This window comes from Emys orbicularis, chromosome 9 (assembly GCF_028017835.1).
Source record: "Emys orbicularis isolate rEmyOrb1 chromosome 9, rEmyOrb1.hap1, whole genome shotgun sequence".
Classification (NCBI taxonomy): Eukaryota; Metazoa; Chordata; order Testudines; family Emydidae; genus Emys; species Emys orbicularis.
The window spans coordinates 798,174-814,651 of NC_088691.1; the positions used below are offsets into that span (position 1 = coordinate 798,174).

The 16,478-nt window shown below is 59.2% G+C and overlaps 1 protein-coding gene across 1 annotated transcript; it reads left to right on the top strand.

The window, feature by feature from the left end:
• Positions 1-1,364: 1,364 nt before the first annotated feature.
• C9HXorf65 (chromosome 9 CXorf65 homolog) lies at positions 1,365-7,505 on the top strand. Its single transcript, XM_065410899.1, has 6 exons — positions 1,365-1,470; positions 2,588-2,674; positions 3,767-3,901; positions 4,327-4,395; positions 6,538-6,659; positions 7,380-7,505. Exons 1-6 carry the CDS (start codon positions 1,365-1,367, stop codon positions 7,503-7,505), a joined length of 645 nt encoding a protein of 214 aa, XP_065266971.1.
• Positions 7,506-16,478: the final 8,973 nt, after the last annotated feature.

Below are 16,478 nucleotides of genomic sequence, written 5' to 3' on the forward strand. Positions count from 1 at the left end.
TTTCCACATAGATGATGCTCCCCTCAGCATTCTTTTAGTGCCCCCCCCCCCGTGCACTTTGCATCCCCGCCAGCCGCCAGGCAGCTCACCAGCGTAAGGCACCTGGCCGTGTGGCTGCCGTGCCCTGCTGGGCCTTGCTGCCCCTAGTGCTCCCCACGTTCTGCCTGGGCTGAGCAGGGCCCTGGCAGAGGAGCTCTCTGGCTGCTGATTGTGCAGCAACTTTATAGATAAATAAAAACAGTCTCACCCAAGAGTGTTTGTTCCTCTGGGCATTCTGTACCTGCACCCCCCCCCCCCGACCCAGCCGCTCCGCAGCCTCTCCCACGTCCCCTGGCTCTGCCCAGTGCCCCTCGCTCCCACTGAGGCTCCTTGCAGAGCTGGGACGCGGGAGTCCCAGGAGTCACTCGCCTGGAGCGGGGTCTCCGCACTCATTCACTTGCCTGCTGGAATCCATTGTGCATCCCTCTGGCTGGGCCTGTTCCCCTGCGTCTGACCTGTGGCCCGCTCGCCTCCTGGGCTGCGCACAGAGCCTGGCTCCGCTGCTCACTGCTTTGCCATTGGCCCATTGGGCGTGCCACCCAACCACTGTTGTCAGATGCTACCGGTGTGGTGCTTCTGCTTTCTCCTGTTGATATCACTCGGCTGCGTGTGTGTGTTCCCTCTGTGTGCTGCCCCAGCTCTGCGCAGATAGCTGACCCAGCAAACCCCCAATAACCACAGAATCTAGTAAGGTACGAAGGCACCTCGGCCAGGTTTATTGCGACCCTGACACAATTGCAGTTCCCTGTAGGTTTCTTAGCCTAAGTCAGGGCATACTACGAGAAAGTGCCGCTCGGCAATGGACTCAACTCAGTCAGTGGCGGGACTTTCCACTGCCCCCTCGGCTGGACAAAGACACCACCCCAGGGATACATTCTTATACACAGGTACAAACAAGTTACACATCACTCCTGACGTATTGAGGTGCAACCCCTCTATGTAGCAAGGTACAACCCCTCTACGTAGTAAGGTGCCGCCTCTCACCTTGTACATGTTGGTTCGATCAAAACAACACTATCCATCATATTCCCCTTTTGCCCCTGTCATTGGGATGGGTCGGCCTGTTCCATGTATAACTGTGGAATGTTCCAGTATAGTGTATGTTCTGATATCTGGTGTCCAGTACCTTTTAGGTATGTCTCTTTTTGCAGCATCAGCCCTTTCCTTGCCAGCTTCTGTGAGCAGGGCCTGCCTCTGGCTCACAGCTTAACTTTGCTTTATGTTAGCAAAGTCTTGACCATTACTTTAGTTCAGGCCTTAGGCCTCATACCAGGCCTCTGATACCAAGGTTTATATCTCAGGGGCTCCTCTTATTACAACCACGTATGCCACGGTGCGCGGCCGAGGCCCAGCAGGCACTCACGTCGCTGCCTACCCTGGGCTGCCAGGAACCGAAGAGCTTCCAGTTCCGGTCACGGCCCACACAGCCAAGTGAGATAAAACCATACACACACTCTTGTTGGAAGGGCGCAATGACACCTGCCTTTACTGTGCAGCTCGCAGAACTCTCCCACAGCAGCTCCTGAAAACAGAGAGAGACGAAGCAGGCTGCTCTGTAGGCAGAGGCACAACTCCACCCACCTGGTTCTAGGCTGGCTCGCTGCAAACTGACAGGTAGAGTGCAGGCTTCCCTGCAGAGCCCCAGTCTGCCAACAGGCCCAGGAACACCAGCACATGCTCTCAAAGCGCTCGCTTGTGAGTCTAACCCCGTCCTCAATACACCACACTGCCAAGATGATGGCCCACGGCTGTGCTCAAAGCCTGCACTGTCTCCTCTTGCCAGAGGCCCGTCAGCATCCCCAGCCCAGGCCATCAAGCCGCCTTCCCCCCTCCCCGCCCCCGGCAGCCAGGCCTTTCTGTCTGCGGCTGACTTCACAATAGCCCTGCTGCAGGTCATGTGAGGGGGGCGTGCCCTGCAGCCCCCCACTGGCCTCATGCAGCTTGGCCTATGCACTACGATGTTCATCTGTGTCAAACACGGAGGTGAGGCCCCGTGCTGGCGTTGGCTGGGAGAAGGTGCTGCATGTGCGGCTGCCCTCACTGGGAGGGTGGGTTGGGGTGAGGTGAGGTGAGGGGGCAGGACTCCGGTTAGCTCTGCAGGGGGTGGGCCCGAGTTCTCCGCTGGGGTTCTCTCTTGGGCTTCCATAGCCCCTAGGGATCCACCCCAGCCTTGCAAGCCTGGTCTGCAGGGGCACAGCAGGGCACTGCTTGCCCTGGGCTAAGGGACAGCTCCCAGGTGCCAGCTCACCAAGAGGGCAGATACAGAGCTGCTGGCTGGGCCGGCGCGGGCACACCATGGGCACTGGGGCATTCCCCACGCTCAGTCTGAGGCCACGGAGGGTTTGGCTGGTGAGCCCTGCACTGGCTAGTGCTGCTGGGCTCTGGGAGTCATGCTCTTGGCCCAGCACGGGGACGGGCCCAGCGAGGCGGGGGCAGCAGCCTGCAGATAGCTCCCACCTTCAGCATCATTTCCCCCAGCCCATAGCCCCGAGGCCCCGCCCCAGCTGTGTGCCCAGCCCTGGGTCAGGCACTGCCTCGTCCCTTCCAGAGAACCAGCAGTTTCTGGCTAACACCTGCTGCTCTGTCCTCCTGCTGCTGCACTACCTGAGGAGTAAGGTGGGGCTCCGGAGAACAGGTGAGCACCCCTGACCCGCCAGGCCTGCGCCGGGACCCCGCCAGAGACCGAGAGCAGGCTGGCAGCAAGGGCAGGCCCGCAGACCCAACCTAGCGAGCCAGAGCGCACAGCTCTGGGCCCATGGCACGTGCTGGGGAGGACAGGACAAGAGGGCGCGAGCTGGCGCTGGGTAATGGCAGCGCATAGGAGCAGCGGCCCAGGAGGGAGCCCCACAGGAGCCACCAGGGGCGAGCTCTGTGCAAGACCCGGGGGCAGGGCACTGCCCACACGTGTGATGTGAGCACAGTCATGTCAGATGCCAAGGGGTGGGCGCCATGCTGGGCAGGACACATGCAGTGGAGCGTGGGGGAGCCATGTAGCAGAGGCACTCAGACACTATGGAGAGGAGGAGATGAATTCCTTGTCGACAACAGCAGAGTCTAATGGGTCCAGAGGGCTGTGGGTGAGGGGGTCAGGCAGCAGCCCACGCGATGCCCTCCCAAGATAGCACCATCCACACATCTGACCGGCCAAGCAGGAGGGCGCTGGGCTCCAAGCCTGGGTGGCACAGAGCTAGAGCCAGGGGCACAAAGCACAAAGCCACTGAGGAGGCAGTTTTGATGAGGGGCTGACAGGTGCCACGGGCACTGTGCGGAGGCTTGCTCAGCAGGGACAGGCCGGGCAGGGCAACGGCGACAGGACTGACTCGGGGGGGTGGGCTAGAGCAGCAGAGATGTGAGGCAGGGGCTGCAGGTGAGGAAGGCAGGCTGGCGGCGAGGGGGAGAGCAGCGTGGCTGGACAGCAGCTGGGAGTGGGAGGCAGGGGACCATTCTGCAGCATGCAGGGGAGGGGGAGTCTGGCGGGCGAAGTGCCCCAATGGGCTGCAGGGCAGCCGGGATTCCCTGCCCAGTAACCCATGGCCGCAGCGTGGTCGGCGCGGGAGCAGGCCTAGCAGAGGGCTTGGCCCTGCCCAGCCTCACAGGACTGTGTTTGGAACGTGAATGCCCCAGCCAGCTCGGCGGCAGGCAGGTCCCGGTGTCAGCGCCGTGGGCTGTGCCATGGGGCAGGATGGGGGGAGCGCAGCTCATTCCCAGGACTTGTGGTGTCTTCCAGAAGCCATCGACCTGTGTGACGAACAGGGCACCCTCAAGCTGCTCTTCCTGGTCAAGCTCCCCAGCGACAGTGCCAGCAAGTTCCTCTCGCCCCGAGGAACCTATTACGTGTGCCGGGTGGAGCGTGGAGCCCCAGGTGCCTTCCCGAGGGTGCCCTGCAGCCCCCAGCAGCACAGCCCCTCCCCACTGAAGCCCTAGCACCTCAGCTGGCCAGGGAGGGGGTAGGCAGAGGCTGGGGGGGGGAGACAATTATCCCTTTAAAAGCTCCTCTGTGCAAAGCGAGGCCCAGTCTCTGCTGTGGGGGCTCCTCGTGCCATCTGCCCCACCCCCAAGGGCCCAGAGCAGGAATCTGATGCCCACAGCCAGAGGTACTAGCGCTGAGCAGGCCTCACCCCACCCCCATCAGCCCAGGACTCCCTGCCCTGCCCTGCCAGCCCAGCCCCGCGCCTGGGCAGAGCACAGACTGCCTCTGCTGCTGCCTGAGGGGCGAGGGGAGCAGGCAACACCAGCCCAGGGCACCTTCTCCACCCGTGACGTGACACTGAGGATTTCTTCTTGCAGGGACCAAACAGGAAAACGCCTATCGCGCCTTCACCCCAGTCCTCAAGGACCCCGAGCCAGAGCTGCTGGGTAGGTGCCGGCTGCTCCCCGCCCCACGCTCAGGGTGGCACAAAGAGGCCAAGGCAAGGGAGCTGCAGAAAGGACTTGGCTGCACATGACCCCAGCAGTGGTGGGGCGTGGCAGGACGCAGCCTGGGAGGTGCAGAGCAGGGACGGAGGGAGGTGCAGCACTGGGGCATTATTGGTGGGGATGGCGCCTCTTCCTCAGATGCACTCACGTGGTGGCCGCTGCTGGAACAGGGTTATCAAAGCCCAGATCTCAGGGAAGGAGCCGCAGCCGCTAAAGGGTCTGGGCAGTGCGCAGGGCTCCCCGCAGCAGGCAGCTACCGAGGTAAGTTACTGATGTCACAGCGATGGGGCCCTATGCCTGGCCCCTTGCTGGGGCTCCCCCTTTGCCTTGGCAGATGCCCCTGCAGCAGCACAGGTCTCCACCAGGAAGCATCTCCCGATTTCAAGCCTCTACTTTCCTCGACAGCTTCGTGCCATTGCTTGGCTGCTCCCCGAGCCAGGCTGGGCCACGCTGGCATTGCTAAGTCAGCTCCTGGACGGGTCTGCCAGGAACTAATGCCATGATGGGCTGGGACTCCAGGGGATGGCCCCAGCCACGCTCCCCGCCATAGACCAGCTCAGATGGGGCAGGGTCATTCATGTTCAGCCAACAAGGAACAAGCCACACAGCGCAGCTCACCTGGGCCTGGCCCAGGCCCCGCTCCAGCTCCAGGGGGGCAGGCCCTTGGCTCTACACCAAGTCCTTGGCGCAGGGTCTGTGGGCTGGTTCTGGCAGACTCGTCCCACAAGCTGCATTAGCTGAGTCCACGGCCAGGGGGTCCGAGCCAGCTGGGTTCGCTGCCAAGGTAAAAAGAGTCATCAAGCAAACCCAGCACCAGCAGGCCTGCACCCGCCCTGCCACGTGCCCAGGGCTCACAGCCCCTCTCCCGGGGCTCCCTCGGCCATGCCCGCTCCCGACCCGCCTGACTGGGAGGTGGGAACATTTCCAGAGCCCACACACAGCGCCATGCTAGGGGGACGCGGGGTCACGGCTCGGCCCCTGGCTCTGTAGCACCTGCGGGGGAGGCCTTGCCCTCGTTCCTGTATGCCCACTGCATCCCACTAGAGGGGGCTAGGATCTGAACGAACCCCCCGGGGAACCATGACGAGCAACAGTGCGGGCTCCAGGAACCCACCTGTGCACCCGCCTCCCACGGGCACATCAGGGGATTGCCAGCTCACAGCAGCCAGCTCCAGCCGCCTACCGGCTGGGCTACCATCACTTTGCTCCTCAAATGTCTTAGGCTTTGTCTTCACTACCCGCCGATCCGGCGGGTAGCAATCGGTTTTTCGGGGATCGACTTACCGCGTCTAGTCAGGACGCGGTAAAATCGATCCCTGATCGCTCTGCCGTCGACTCCGGAAATCCACCTCGGCAGGAGGCGGCAGCGGAGTCGGCGGCAGCGCGGCAGCGGTCGACTTTCCCGCGTCCTCACCGCTAGGTAAGCCGACCTAAAATACGCAACTTCAGCTACGGTATTCACGTAGCTGAAGTTGCGTATCTTAGGTCGGAACCCCGCTGCAGTGTAGACCTAGCCTTAGCGAGGGGGCTGGTGGCGGAGCTGCCCTGGCACAAGCCGCATGTCGTCAAGGCCAGAGTAGCCAATGCTGCTGTGCCCGAGGGCGGCGCCAGGCCCTGCAGCGGAGGAACCAGCATTCTTAGCCCATTGATTTTTGCCAGGCCTATTATGACAAAGGTTTCCAGACTGGGCCTGCCCCTTCTCCCCCCATGAAACTAAAGCACCTTCTGGGCTTCAGCCCCCTTTATTCACCCAAACACTGGGATCTGCACACATGCCCAAGCGGGGTCCTGGCCTCCAGCTGCATGCACCAAGCAAAGACTTTGGGGTACAAGAACGTGAGCTCCCAGAACTGCCCACCCCAAACACCTGCAGTTTGGGGCCTGCTGCTAATTTACAGGCTGCATTTGAGAATCTGCCTCCACCTCACCCGGGCACCCTGCCCCAGCCACAGTCGCGCTAGCCAGTGCCAACACTGCAGGGGCCCGGGGAGGAAGGGGGCTCGCCTGGTCAGAGAGACTAGGACTTCTGCAACCAGGCAGATGCCATTCCTTTGAGCCCCGCCCGCCTGCCCCTCTCCGCAGATGCCTTGCGCACTCAGTGCGAGTTTCTGGAAAAGAGCCGGCTCAAGCTGCTGAAGGCCCAGGATGGGAAGAAGATCCAGACCATGGAGTCGCTGATTTCCATTGTGCCCTCCCAGATCTCAGTGAGCTCCATGCCCCCGGCCTGCTCTGCCGGCTGCCCACTCCCTGGTCCCGGCCGAGGGGACTTGGCCCTCTCTGCTCCTGTCTCCAGGGAAGTGCAGGGGGGGGCGGCTCAGGGAGCGCCAGAAAGGAGGGAGTGTCCAGAAGCTCAGAGACTCCCAGAGTCAGGGTGGGGAACGAAAGCCAGGGACACTAGATTCCCTTCTCCCCTCCCATGCTCCTACCCAGAACGCCCCTAGCCCAAGAGCAGCGCCTCAGGCCTGCCCGGGGGGCCAGGATGGGCAGGACCCTGCTGGCTCGTGCTTTCTTTGAATCCAGGCTCCTGGAAGGGGGCAGTGCAGAGCATTCCCTACCCAGCTGCTTCTCTGGGAGGTGGGGGTTGGGTCAGATTAGGGCTCATGTAGGGTTTGGGGTCCACAGCTCAGTCAGGGGCAGGTCAATCACCCCAGAAACCCTGCAAGCTGCTCTGGAGGGATCAGTCACAGGGAGGTTGACCAGTGTCCTCTTCTGCTGCACAGGAGGGGTTCAGCTCCCATCTAGCGTCTCTCCCGTTCTCCAGGCTGCAGAACGTCCTGCATCTTGCACAGAAGTCAGGGCCTGCAGGGCCTGCAGGGCACAGCGGGGGGAAGGGAGGAATCAGAGAGCTAGCGGCAGCCCCGGCACTGCAGACATCACTACTTCCAAATTCCCTCCCCATAACCCCATCTGCCTTCTCTGTCCAGGGAAAGCTCATGGGGAGGCCTGGTCCGGGGGCAGCTGGAGCTGCCGACGAAGAGGGTGCCCCGCGAAAAGCAGGACCATCCCCCAAAATCAAACCAGAGGCCAGCAAGAAGGAGAAACATCGCTGAGGCTGAAATAAAAGTGTGGTGGCACTTTCCTTGCAGAGGCTCTGGGATTCATTGAGATTCAGAAAGGCCCAGGGAATCCGGCTCAGTCCTGCCCGGCCGGCCTGTCCCAGGCCCTGGGAATCCAGCCCGGGCCATCAGGCCCGGCTGACCGCATCCCTGAGCGGAGGCCCAGCTAGTCACTTGCAAAGAGCTGCACCCTCCAAGCGCATGCAGGGAGGCCTTCAGGCAGCTCCAGGCTGTGCACTGGGTCCCAGGAGAGCCGCGGGCTGCACACCCATGGCCGAAGGGAGAGGGAGCAGCATTTCGCCACGATTTTCTGTCTGGCCCGTTTCACATTTTGAGACAATCCCTTATTTTTAAGGCTGATGTCACCAGGGAGCCTCCTGATTGGTGGTTCTTATGCCACTGCACAGGCCAGAGGGGCCACTAGGCAGCAGCTCAGACCCTCCAAAGGAAACAGCCAGAAGCAGCCAGCCTAGGGAGGGGTCACTGGGCCATACAGCCCGGTCCATATCATCTCTCGGACTTTCAGGCCAGAAGGGACCAGTGTGATCATTTAGTCTGACCTCCGGCACATCGCAGGCCCCAGACCTCCCCCACCCACTCCTGTAATAGACCCCTAACCTCTGGCTGAGTCACTGACGGAGTTAAAAGTTACAGACTCTGCCACTTACACCAGTTCAAACCAGCAAGTGGCCCGTGCCCCACACTGGAGTGGAAAGTACAACCCCCCCTTTCCCCCTCCTCGAGTCTCTGGGGGGGAATGGTGATCAGTTAGACCCTGGGCATGTGGGTGAGACCCAGCAGCCAGGTACCTGGGAACGAATTCTCTGTTGTAACTCAGAGCCCTCCCCATCTAGTGTCCTCTGGCCATTAGAAATACTTGATAGCAGCCACAACTGGCCCTGCGCATCTCTTTCACTGTTCCGGTGCCTTCTGCACACAGGACCACACAGAGCTATGCAACGGGGCTTCCTCGCCCTCACTGACAGACAGCAGGGCACAGCGGTATCGCCCCACAGCCAGCTGAAAATGCAGGGACTGTCTCCAATCATCACCATTAAATCTTTGCATACGAGGGGCTGACAGTCTGGCACCGTGTCTGCCTGATGAAGCATTGAGAAAGGCTGTTCCTTGCCAGCCAGGAGCAGCCAGTACACAGAATGGAGCGCCTGACGCTAGTGGCTGACTAGCTGGGACTCCTACTGGCCCTCGACCCAGGCACTCCAGGGGTTTCTAGCAATACCTCTGCAGGGTTTCCCTGAGGTGGCTAACATGGGGAAGCTGGGACTTGCAGGCAGGAAACAGGAATCTCGGATGAGCTCCGCTCCCTTCTCCCACCATGAAACTAGGCAGGCGGGCAGCCAGATGCTCTCCAGCAGGGAGGTCCAGCCCCCAACCACTGCCCTTTCTGTCCAGCGCTGAATGCCAGGCCATCTCACGCCCAGGCTGCTGGAAGGCAAGCCTGGGGTTGCCCATCGCCCAACAGGCAGGCACATCTGCTGAAGGCACCACCGCTCAGTTTACTGCAAGGAGTCCTCATCATTGACAGAGCTGCAGGGCCCATATCAATCAGGGGGCTGAGAAAAGGGAAGGTGCAAAGGTGAGGCATACTCAGTGCCAGAGGTGCATCAGGCAGTGGGATTCCCCCCAAGACCTGCCGTAACCCGGAGGGTGCCCCTAGCCCCCCCCCGCAAGCCTTCAGGTCCCCCAGCCCAGGAAACATGAACAAGGGAAGGCAGGTAAGTGCATGGAGGGTTCTGCTCCCACTTCCCAGAGATGGAACCAGAGCCCAGGGCCACCAGAACCCTGCTTGTAAAGGTCACTGTCTCTCTGCTCCCCACCTTCCCCCATTCCTACCCTGTGGCTTCTCACACTTCCCCCAGAACCCCCACCTCCCACCCCAGGCTGCAGTACCTGGCCCGGGCAGCACAGATGGATGAGCGTCCTCAATGGCCATGGGAGAAATACAAGAAGGGGGCACTGAAAGATTAGCAGTGGCCACTGCCCCAGGAGGGAGGAACCAGGAGCCAGCAAGCGCCAGGGGCACCAGGGGATCAGCAAGTTAGACCTGAGCCTGCCATGGGATACTGCTGCAAAAAAGGTCCACACAACACACAGCCCTCCTCCATCACACAGGGAGGGGACAGTGCTCAGCAACTGGTGCAACCACAACTAGTGCAATGGATCTGCTAAGAAGGGGCCACAACTCCCATCTGCCCCTCCCTACTGCCCATCCCCTCCCCATGCCAGGTAAGGGGAAAGGGCCTTACCCAGGAGCTGCCAGGCTGTTTGGGAGTGAACTGCACGGCAGCAGGGAGCTGGAGAGAAGCTGCACATCGAACAGGCTGAGACTGTCAGGAGCAGGTTTGTGTGGGACTCATGGAGGAGCAGGGAGCCAGTGCAGAGGGGCCCCAATGAGAAATACTAATGGAGCCTGGCTTGGCAGCTGACAAATGCAAATTTGCTTGAATAGAGGCTGGACTGAGGAGGGCACCCCAGGCACTAGCCCTGAAGAGCACGGGACTGCCCCAGGGACCCTCACTAAGCCCCTGTGCCTAGGGGATCTGCAGCCTTTCCCCTTTCCTGCCAGCCCTAGGAAAAACCTTTCCCTTCGCGACATGTCTGATGGTTACTGGAACCTACCAGGCACCAAGCACCGACACTGCTTGCCTCTGAGAGCCGTACCCAGGCATACTACTGGCTAGGCAGGCCACTCGTCCAGCATTAAACTGGACCTTGAGAGGTTTGTCCCCCGTCCAGTACTGGGACAAACTGAACGTGGTTTTGTCCGGTATTGGACAGGGGATACTGGTCCGTCCCCTCTGGCTCTTAACGCCCCCCTCCCCAGTGCAGTGTGACCTCGCATGCACTGTCACACTGGCAGGGGTAGGCCCACGCTGTTCCTAGAAGTACCAGAATGTGTGAGTGGCCACCATACTACTGGCACGCTAGGGGGCTGGGGTACAGGGTATCCCCAATAGGCACACTAGAATAGGAGGGCACTTGTGGGCACCTCCTTCCCAGAAAGATAGTGACATGCTGGTGAGAGCTTAGACAAAAGCCACAGACACGTTTACGAGCCTGGAAGGAGCAATTTATGGGGCAAGAATTAAATCTGTTAAGTTCAGCGAAGCAACTGCCCAAAGGGCAGGAGAACAGTCTGCAAACATTAGAGAGGGCAGCTTTGCCCGGGCATCCCAAGGGGCTGTAGCTAGCCGGCCGGGGATGGAATTCCAAGGGGAAAGCAGACTGCGTGACAGAGCCAACTTTCCGACAGCCAGGCTGGGAAATGGTCTCCCAATACTAGAGTGGACAAACCACAGCAGCAAAGAGTCCTGTGGCACCTTATAGACTAACATCTGTAACTCTTTGCTGCTTTTACAGATCCAGACTAACACGGCTCCCCCTCTGATACTTGAAACCACAGCAAACAGCCCTGCCCATGCATTGGCCTGGGGGTGGCAAGGATGAGCTCCAATGGCCTCCCCAGCTCCAGCTCCCCCACAGGGGCCCCTGGCAAGGAGGAGGGCTGTGGGGCCCATTTCACTTTCACAGCCCCCAGGTGAGAATGAGGATGTCAAGTGCCTCCATTTCCACAGAAACATGGGCCAAGGCACGCCGGATTCTTGGCTATTCCACAGCAAGGAGCCTGAGCAGCCACTGGCCCAGGCAGGAGTCCAGCCCCGCCGGCTGCATTGCTGCCAGGCTAAAGCCTAGTGAACACTAGGCCTTTTTCCTTAAGATCCCTCACTGTGGCTTGCCCCAGCGCGAGCGATGGCTAGAGCCTCACGCAGAGGAGGTGCCAGCAGCCCCTGGCGCTCGAAGCAGGGTTAGATGGCCTGGCGGTTAAGGCACCAGCAGCCTGGGGGTCAGCGCGCTACTCCCGCCGCAACGGGCCCGCAGGAAGCTACGGCAGCTTCCCCATGGACAAGACTTTAGAAGAGGGGTTGGCCTGAGAAGGGACAGTGGGGTTGGCTGAAGGCAGGGGGAGTATGTCAGTGTAGGGCTTTGATTGGCTGTTGCTATTCACTGGTCATAAGGTGCATTTATCGGAGACCAGTCAGGTGCTTCCTGGGAGCCTCCTTCCTGCTGCAGAAAAGAGCAGGCAGCAGGAGGCAGGTACCCTGGTTACATCAACCCAAGCCAGCAAAGCTCTTCCTGGCTGGGATACAGTTCTACTTGGACCACCCCACTCAGCCTCCCTGAGACCCCATCAGTCTCTCTGAAAGCACTGTTTCCATAGAGCAATTTCCTTCCTGGCACCAAGGCTCAGAGCCATTATGTGCTGCTCCGGCAGCAGGGACCTACAAGGGTGGGAACAGAGTCACGTGTCGGCAGCCGGCACAGCTGCCTGGGCAACAGGCCGGTCAGCACTTTGCGCTCTAAGTCACCATCCCTCAAAGTCAGCTCCAGGTGACCCATTGCCTCTCCCCAACAACGGGCTCTGAGAGCCAGAGTGCTTGGGTCCAGTCCCATAAAACCCCAACCAGGCAAGCCTCTCTCCCAACCAACCAGTCACCTGAACATCTTCCCTGGCTCCAAGAACCGGGCACGTCCACCCACTACTCAGTTCTAGGAAGACGGCTCACTCTGCCCCCCAAGGTACCGCCCCCGCCCCCAGGCCTGGGGCCTTGGGCAGAAGCAGCTCAGAGATGGAGAATAAGCTTCTAAAGGCCTGGCAGGGTTAATGGGGAATCTACCCATGCTGTGAACATCAGAGACAAGGCCAATACCAGTAAGAGGCACTGTGTCATTGAGCCAGAACACCCCCCATACAGCCTGAACTCCCCCCACCCACCCCATATGGCCTGAACACCGCCCAGCTACAAATACCTTACTGGTACAGCATACCCGACTGTACCCTGCACACGGGGTATGTCTGCACTGCAGCTAGACACCTGCGGCTGGCCCACGCCCGCTGGCTCGGCCTGCGGGGCTGTTTCATTGCTGTGTAGACGTCTGGGCTTGGGCTGGAGCCTGGGCTCTAGGACCCTGGAAGGTGGGAGGGTCCCAGAGGTTAGGTTCCAGCCCAAGCCCAGACATCTACACAGCAATGAAACAGCCCCGCAGGCCAAGCCCAGTTCAGCACCTGCTGGGGGGTTTCTTTGCTATGCAGCATGACAGGGTGGTTCACCCACCACCAGGATAGCACCTCCTCCTGGTCACTCTGGGCAACAGTTTGTGGGGGCAACAGCCCTTCTCACCATTGCAAGCTGTCCTCCGCCTCTCTCTCTGGGTCTGCAGCCCCTTTCTTGCTCCATGAGCTGCTGCTGCCTATTTGTGACCTGACCCTCCAGCTGGGTCACTCTGTGCATTTCCCCTTCTGGGTATCAAAGTCTTTCCTCACCAGCAGTCCTAGGCGGCCTTACCAATCAGTGCCTCATAGTGCCACTCCCTCAGTGGCTGGCAGGGGAGCCCAGGCCCCCCTCTACTCCAGGTTCTGCTCAGGGACCCTCTAGCCAGCATCCAAGGTCTGTTTCCTTCTACACCTCACTGCCTTTCCCTAAGCCCTGCCCTACCTCCCTGGCTCCCCCATTCCTGATTTGCCAGCTCAGATGCACCTCCCTTCTCCCAGGGAGTGACTGCAGACTTTCCCAGCAGCCCCTTCTGCTAGCAGCTTCCTGTCCTTATAAATCCAGCCCAGCTGTTCCTAAACCAGCCGGGCTCTGTCCCTCAGGCAGGGGAGTGTTCACCCACCTGCTCTCAGCCATGGCCTGTTTGGTTAATTGGCCCCCTCCGGGCAAGAGTGGGGTGAACACCCCATTGCTTGTAGACACACCCAAGGTGTCCAGGAGAGCACAGAGACAGGAGCCTAGTGCAGCAGCCAGGTCTGGCAAGGACTCTGCTCTGTCTGAGGCAGCTCAACACCAGGCGGCAAGAGAGGTGCTGTCTGTCTGCGTTAGCACCGTGGCTCCTTTAGATAAGTGCATGAATGTGCAGGAGGTCAAACTAGAGCAGTGGTTCTCACCGAGGGGTACACGTACCCCTGGGGTACGCAGAGCTCTGCCAGGGGGATAGCAACTCACCTAGAGATTTGCCTACTTGTACAACAGGCGACATAAAAAGCACTAGGGAAGTCAGTACAAACTAAAATTTCACACAGACAATGACTTGTTTATACTGCTCTGCGCTATACACTGAAATGTAAGTACAAGCTTTATATCCCCGTTGGTGTATTTTATAATTATATGGTAAAAGTGAGAAAGTAGCTATCTTTCGGTAATACTGTGCTGTGACACCTTTGTATTCTTAAGTCTGATTTTATAAGCAAGTCGTTTTTAAGTGAGGTGAAACTTGGGGTACGCAAGACAGATCCGATTCCTGAAAGGGGCACAGCAGTCTGGGAAGGTTGAGAGCCACTGGACTAGATGATCACAATGGTCCCTTCTGACCTTACAGTCTGAGTCTAAAGACACTCCTTCAGTGACTGTAGCCCAGCTCCTCCGGCTACCATGTGCAGTCACTGGGGCCTAGCCAGTGAGGGGAGCTAGTCCTCGAAGGTGCCACCCAGCACATCTCGCCTTTTCGCAAGAGTGTGGAACAAGGGAAAGCACCGATGGACATCTCTGATTTACAGGACTCACTTCTCCTCCTGTCCTCCCCATCAGGCCTTCCACCATGGACATCCCTGCGCACCCAGAACAAGTGTCAAGAAAACCACAGCTTCTTTTGGCTGCTGGGAGAATAAAATAAAAACCAAGCACCACTTGCAGCTGATCTGCTGACTCAGCTTCCTGTTGTCAGCCCAACAGCTGCCGGGAGCCAATACTAGAGACAGGAGGAAGTCAGCTGTTACTCACCCCAGCAGGAGCCATATCTGCAAAACCACTAGCAGCGGTGCTGCACTTTCAGCGTTAGCCCGGGTTTCAGACTGACTGGCCACGGAGGAGCGGCAGTGGAGTCTCAGGACTGGAGGCTCCCTGGCGCTCCGTAATGATGACAATGCACATCCTGAGTGACAGCCCAGTAGGGAATGGAGCAGGGGTACAGAGGAGCTCACGGATGCCTTAGAGTCAGCCTCATCTCCCAGGAGACAAGGTAAGGAATGAAGCAGGAGCACAGGGAGCAGGAGAGCACAGGTATTCTAGCAGAGTCCAGCGGAGGGCAACAAAAATGATTAGGGGTCTGGAGCACATGACTTATGAGGAGAGGCTGAGGGAACTGGGATTGTTTAGTCTCCAGAAGAGAAGAATGAGGGGGGATTTGATAGCTGCTTTCAACTACCTGAAAGGGGGTTCCAAAGAGGATGGAGCTCGGCTGTTCTCAGTGGTGGCAGATGACAGAACAAGGAGCAATGGTCTCAAGTTGCAGTGGGGGAGGTCTAGGTTGGATATTAGGAAACACTATTTCACTAGGAGGGTGGTGAAGCACTGGAATGCGTTACCTAGGGAGGTGGTGGAATCTCCTCCCTTAAAGGTTTTTAAGGTCAGGCTTGACAAAGCCCTGGCTGGGATGATTTAGTTGGTGTTGGTCCTGCTTTGAGCAGGGGGTTGGACTAGATGACCTCCTGAGGTCCCTTCCAACCCTGATATTCTATGAGTCTAGACCTGGGCCCGGGGCGGTGAGGCTGGTATCGAAACTGAGAGCGTTCCACGCTCGCTTTGTACTCAGGTACGTGGCCCGGCAAGGGGATGCGCTGAGGAGGATCAGGCCCGCTGCAGGGGAACAGTAGCTCTGCCCACTGGTGAGCTCCCAGCTGCTCCAGTCAACAGAGATCACGGTCTCTTCTTCTAATAGGCTGGGAGGAGGAAGAGGATCGGCTGTTGTTAACTAGTCAAGAACCAGCTGATCAGTAGCCAAGGTGCAGCTAAGGTGGCCTAGTTCACCCCCAGCTCTCAGTCAGCAGGAGGAGAGCGAACGGGAAGCACTTGGGATGTGTCTGCAGGCTGACGGCCACCCAGCCTGGTAGCAGCAAAGGGCCCCGAGGGCAGCAGCACAATAGCTGTCCAGGAATGTCACGCTGCACCCACAGAATGAGGGTCATTAGCCACTGCTACGAGCGGTCAGGGATATCCCTGGTCCCAGAGCGACTACGGGACAAACAGGGCTAAATGGCCCAGTTGCACTACAAGCACAAAGAGAGCTGTAGTGATGGACTGTCCTGCCCGGAGAGCGGCTGCTCTCAAACCTGGCATGGGCAGGATTCACGTGTGTCTGTCACAGGATAGTCAGGTGAACTAGCTTGGATGGCATAGCAATGAGCGAAACACACCCAGACCGTATGTCACTGATAGAGCCGTCGGCCCAAAGGCAGCTATAGCCTCCTGCCAGAGTCCCCATCCTGCCCCCTGCCTGCACAGGGAGCTGTATGCTCTGTGAATGGCACCCTGGCCACCAGCTGCCTGGGAATGAGTTCCTGCTGCTGCTGTGAAGGGACAAATTCCAGCACAGGGGGCAGGGGGCAAAACACGGACATGGACGTAGGGTCAATTCACATCAAGGAGGACAGAAAACCCACAGAGGGAGCCAGGCAGGGTGGGGCTTGGGGGGCTCTTTGCTTCTCAAGTTGCTAGTCCTGAGGTGCAAGGAGCCGTGAGCCCTGGCATGCTGCATTCAGCCCTTCCTGCCCTGGCCTCACAAAAAGCCCAGGATCTGGTTTTCACGGCTGACTCTTGTGCCTGGCCCCTCCCCTTTCCACCCCAGGGAATGGTTCCACCAGCCTTCGGTCCCCTAAGAGGACACAGTCTCCCCACCCTGGGGGCACAAGTGTAAGGGCGAGTAGGGGATGCTCAGACAACACTGAATAACTCTACACTCCCCTGCACCTCGGCTTTCCTCTGTGCTGAAGCTCAGGCCAGAGTTCTGCCTGTTCAGAAAGCAGCACACACAGGTAAACCTCAGGGCTGTTGTATGCAAAGCCCAGAGAAACGGATGGTAACAATCCTGTGTCCATTTCAAAGAGAGCGCACCATAGGCTCTCTGAGTAAAACAAACACTTAATGCACACTAAGCACAGGGCAACTAGTAGAA

Bases quoted from the DNA above. Each gene is read 5' to 3' on its own strand.
- C9HXorf65 (XM_065410899.1), top strand. From the start codon at position 1,365: ATGCCACGGTGCGCGGCCGAGGCCCAGCAGGCACTCACGTCGCTGCCT. The intron at 2,675-3,766 runs GTGAGCACCCCT...GGTGTCTTCCAG, and splicing joins GGTGGGGCTCCGGAGAACAG to AAGCCATCGACCTGTGTGAC. The intron at 3,902-4,326 runs GTGCCTTCCCGA...TTCTTCTTGCAG, and splicing joins GGTGGAGCGTGGAGCCCCAG to GGACCAAACAGGAAAACGCC.